The 5,263-nt window shown below is 38.6% G+C and overlaps 1 protein-coding gene across 1 annotated transcript in view; it reads left to right on the top strand.

The window, feature by feature from the left end:
• LOC108764863 (uncharacterized) overlaps nucleotides 1-4,892 on the top strand; it is a 7,228-nt gene extending 2,336 nt beyond the window's left edge. The window contains exons 2-3 of the mRNA XM_018513264.1: nucleotides 4,423-4,547; nucleotides 4,749-4,892. Coding sequence (XP_018368766.1) covers nucleotides 4,423-4,547; nucleotides 4,749-4,892 — 269 coding nt within the window. The remainder of the gene's footprint in view (nucleotides 1-4,422; nucleotides 4,548-4,748) is intronic.
• The last annotated feature ends 371 nt before the right edge of the window (nucleotides 4,893-5,263 follow it).

Genomic DNA, 5,263 nt, shown 5'->3' with positions numbered 1-5,263 from the left:
AACGTTGGCATTCCAAGAATGGATTTGAACACGGAGAAAACCCGCGAAACGCAAGATTGTCATATAGGAAACACCCGTGAAAGCCTCAAGAATATTATAGAAAAGTAATAATAAATTTTCTTTCATAATGCATGTCTTACAAATCAAAATTTATTTTTCTTTGATTTAAACTTAATAGCATTCACAACAATCATAATTTACACGACTCTATAACTCAATCATGTATACACATGCTAGATATTTTAACTCTCATTGGGGATTCGAAATATTCATATTTTTTAATATGATTCTGACTTTTCTTATTAATATGCTTCTTATTTATATTATTTTTTCTAAGTATTATATTCTTATCCTTCTTATTTACATTCATGCTTTACTACTATACTACCATGTTATTATATATAGAGATCTAGCAGCGCCAAGTGTTTTTACATGAAAAATTTTTCTATTTAAATTAAATTTGTTCATTTTATAGGGTAAATTTTTTAATTTTTTGTGGTAACACTTAAATTGAGCAAGGTAACGCAATTTTGTGATAATATTTTGTATAATGTTTTGAAGGAAAATTAAATAACCACTACTTTTGTTGGAAGAGGAAATGTCTGTGAATGAAATGTGATACAATAATTTCATTTAAGAGGAATTTAAACTATTTGGATTGGAATAGGAAGATTCTTCAATAAGTATACGTATACTTAGGTTTTGTCGCATAAAAATTAAAGATAGTGCCATTTGGATTATGTAAATAATAAAGATAGTATCACTTGAGTTTTACTTTTCATTTTGATAGTAGAATTTAACTTGGCGCCACAGTTGTTGATATCAGTTCTTTTATACAAATGATACATATCATAAGATTAATAATTTGACATTGTATAAAGAGAGAGAGAGAGAAATAGGATTTAACTTTGCGCCAGTTCTTGATATCAAATCTTTTATACGAATGATACATATCATTATAAGAATATCTTTGAAGAATTAAAGTCCGAATTACATGGAATTTAACTTGGCGCCTGTTTTGTTGACATCAAATCTTTTATACGAATGATACATATCATTATAAGAATATCCTTAAAGAAAAAACATCAACTCGATTAACCCTAATCGGTGATTTACTGTCAACCGAAAGTGATCAATTCTACTAAACAGCAAACGCGATTAGTCATCAGTTCCACGGCTGATTAAGTAATTGGCGTTGGTCAAACCGACCCAAATGATGGTTCAACGAGAAACATGCACGCTTAGCGCTTTTTTTACCTTTTTTTAAATAGGTAAGTTTGTATAATTCCACTAAACAGCAAACGTGATTACTTTAGTTCCACTAAACAGCAAACGTGATTAGTCATCAGTTTCACGGCCGATTAAGTAATTGGCGTTGGTAAACCAGGCCCAAATGGCGATTCTTTACGAGAAGCACACACGCTTAGCGCTTTTATTATCTTTTTTTAAAAAGGTAAGTTTGTATACGATCATATATACAAAAAATATCATCAACTCGATTAACCCTAATCGATGATTATTATGTAATTTGTAATTTAAAGATACGTTTCATGATGCATTTCTTGTTGAGATTTCCTTGTGGTAAACCTCTTATTAATGAATCCATCCAAAAACCGTCAAGAAGATTTTCTCAAACGGAATTTACGAAAAGATGTTTGGAACAAAATTTGGAACGTGAACTTTGTCAAATTCACACACGTATGGTTTACATGTCTGTTTATCTGCAACGAACAATTTCCCAAGTCTGCCAGGAGCTATTGCATATCATATGTAATAAATATTACAAGTAATATTATATTTCATTCCTCCCGCAAATTATCTAATTATTATTATGTATGATACTTTTTTTACAAAATTCATTTTCAGGTATTATTGAAAATTGGTGGAACTCGTTGACTTTACCTCAACTGACTAGACTTTTTAAAAACTTCATTTTTGAAAGCTGGACCAGTTTGGAACATTTTGATACATATATTACAAAGGTATCCGCCAATGCCCTCATGGTACCGTTTCCGTCGAGTCAGGTACGACATATCGTTTGTCGTCGTATGGACTCAGAGCGATTTTTGATTCGGATATCGTGTATACCTCGTGTAAGTTAGAACGTATACACGATTGACGGCGAGTTATTTCAATCTTTTTATTCAAACAATGCCTGTAATCGTCGAACGTTGTCGTTCGCGCTACGACGTTACTCTTTACACCTTTCACCTTTTTAGTATCCTTCTTGCCTCACCGCATACATCTTCGCTCTAAGTCCAACGAATTCGGTCATTAATAAACCGTTTTTCTTGTTCTTTACCAGGCCGGGTACTTTTTTATTCGCGAGAGGCATACCGTACGCGTTGTCCGCCGGATAATCGCTCGTGTCGAATTTTACGATATCGCGTTTCATAGTCTCGTAAGCATCGTCGCATTCTGTATGATAAATGAGACTGTCCGTGTCGGTGTACATAATTTTGCACTTGTCGCGATACATCGGTGACATGTACTCGTGGTGAAATTCGTACAAGCAGACTTTCGATATGTCGAGTATACACATGCCCACGTAAATCGGCTTGTCGAACTTCACCTCGAGTTTGCGCATTTCGATGGCGATTCTCCGCAAATACGCTGCGGCTGTGAAAATTCGGTTTCGCTATTATTACCTCCGCGCCATATCGTCCATCCCATTTCGTTAATAATTTTACATCTACATGATTGCGCACATTCTCCATGATCTTGCCGAATACCGCGTTGTTCATAAGTTTATACAAATTTTTTTCGAAATCGTTTTTTGCGCGTTCTAAATTGTGTATTAAGTTCAAAATAATCGCGGAGCCATGGAGATTGAGCGAATTGTAGCATCCGGTGGATCTTTGTTACGCGAAGTCGGTGAGGAGTACATTGCTGCAGATTGCGGTAGTGGATTACGTAACGCTACTTATCGTACAACGTTGCGAGAAGTTCATTTTCGCGCTTGCCGGGCGGCTTATCGCGCGTTGGGCAGAAAGGTAGGTCAGTGTGTCGGTCGTGCAGGTGTTGCGGATACTCGAGATCAACCTCGAGAATATAACCGGTAGGCGAATCCAGAGCGATCGCGCTCACGTCAAAGTTTGCAGCGTCTTCGACCCATCGAAATTCGACGTACTGCAATGGTTGACACATCGCCCATCCGTACAGATTATTCACATCGTAGTATTATACAATACATAAAGTACGACGACGGTTTCGATAAGTCGTACGAACGCATGTACTTGTTATTAGCCTGCGCGTATCTGCCGGAACATTGACTAAGGCCACCGCGTATGCCGCGCTCGATGAACATGACCATATGAATGTCGATGAGCAACTCAAATCTTACGCGCGTATGTTCTAGCATGGCGTCCCACGTGAAACCTGGCAGTGTATAATAATGCGCGGGATCGAGACCTTAACTCACGACACAACTATTGCGGAAATTTTTGAAAATATCGGCTAATAACAAGACAGCGGTTTTCAAGTACAAATCGCTGTACTCGCCGAGTGTTCGAATGGAGAATCGCTGCCATACATTCACGGCGTGAGCGTAATCGCTCTCGGATACTGTATCATCCGTCAATAAACTGAAAAATAATTCTCGCAATGGTAAGCGCGTGTCCTGCAATTTTTCAACGCAGTCAATGTATTCGTACGGAAAGATATCTTTACGAGTCAGCAATTCAAATTCTTCGTCTGACAGAGTTGAAAATTCGGAAAGTACAATTTTTTATTTATCGTTGTAGAAATACAACGCCAATTTTTCTAAACTTGATGCGAAAAACTTATAAGAATCAATGAATCTTAATTTTATACAACTTTTTTGATTTTCGTTTTTATCTTTGGTGCTATCAAACATGTTTCGTGAACGAAATATATTTTTCTTTTGTCATAGGAAGTATGTCCACATGTCCGTCGTACGCGGTAGCTATTTCTTTAATTATAAAGTGCGCATCGTACCCCGACAAGTTGTGAAATGCAACTGGAATATTAAATGAATTTTTATAATTAAGATTACAATTTGAATGTGCTGGACCGCGGTATCTACCGGTTAAGTGGTAATGATCGCGGACCCGCGTATCGTCCGGCGCGAACGGCTTCTCACAAATATGACGACGCGTCGCGCTGCGGTATGCCTCCCATTGCTACTTAGATAACGCTTCCATGGGCACGTTGGCGGATATAATATCTTTGACGCGATGCGCCAAATCATTGAGCTGTCGCGCGAACCACGCTATACAGTTTTCGTCGCGACGGAAGTGATATGACGACAACAAACTGCCATACGAGCATCGCACGTAGTATCCTATACTGAATACTTCGTGCCGTTGATACTCTTACGACGACGCGCCTTCTTTGTCGGACTCCGTTTTCCGCAGGACGCACTTGGCGTATACTATGAACGGTACACGTTCCTGATTGCAGTGGTTGTCAAATTGGAGCCATCTGTCGTTCTCGCTCGGCAGGCGGATGGCGCAGTCGTTCAGTTTTTGGCAACCCACTTTGTGCGTCTGCAATTTTTGGCTCGAGTCAAAATAGTGAAGGCATCTGTAAATAGAGAAATCATTTTTTTTCATATGTTTTTTTTATCTTTTATATTTATTTTCTTATTATATTTACTTTTCTTATTATACTTACCGATCGCAGAAATATTTCTTGTGCTCCTTTTTTGTGAGTTGTGATCTCACAAGGCGCGACAGGTTCTTTATCCACGCAAAGTGGCTAATGCTGTCATTACGTGTATTTTGCAGGTACAGGAGATTGACGTGCTTCTCCTTTTTGTCGCCTGTGAGTCGCATAGGATATGTTTATTCTCGATGCCGTATACGTTGATTGGAATGGCTTTTAAAGTCATCGGAAACTCAATGTTTGTTAGATTTAATACTGTTGTATAACGCGGGTACGATGATTCTCGCTCCGTATACTTTTCAGCCGGGTACAGAGCGGCGACCACCGACCACGCGAAGCACGCATTGTCCGTCGTACGCACACTGATCACCGTTCGTTTAGACGCAATTCCCCGTGGCACTTCGATATGGCATCCCGCATGGGATTGAGTTTGTTTACGTTAACAGTAAAGTTAAGGATTCGCGACAGCACCCACCCACTACCGCGTTTCTGAAACTCTTCGAGCGATGCCAAGATAGGCTCGACGATGTGCCGTTCATACCAGGGAATGGAAGTAACTCGTTACTTGTAACGAAGTTACAGTTACAAGTTACTTTTTTGGTAACTTTACTAGTAACTGCGTTACTTTTTTTCTTTG

The sequence above is a fragment of the Trachymyrmex cornetzi genome, unplaced genomic scaffold (genome assembly GCF_001594075.2).
Source record: "Trachymyrmex cornetzi isolate Tcor2-1 unplaced genomic scaffold, Tcor1.1 scaffold456, whole genome shotgun sequence".
Taxonomy (NCBI): domain Eukaryota; kingdom Metazoa; phylum Arthropoda; class Insecta; order Hymenoptera; family Formicidae; genus Trachymyrmex; species Trachymyrmex cornetzi.
Note: the sequence above shows the minus strand (reverse complement) of the source record. Positions and strands in the feature narration are given on the sequence as shown.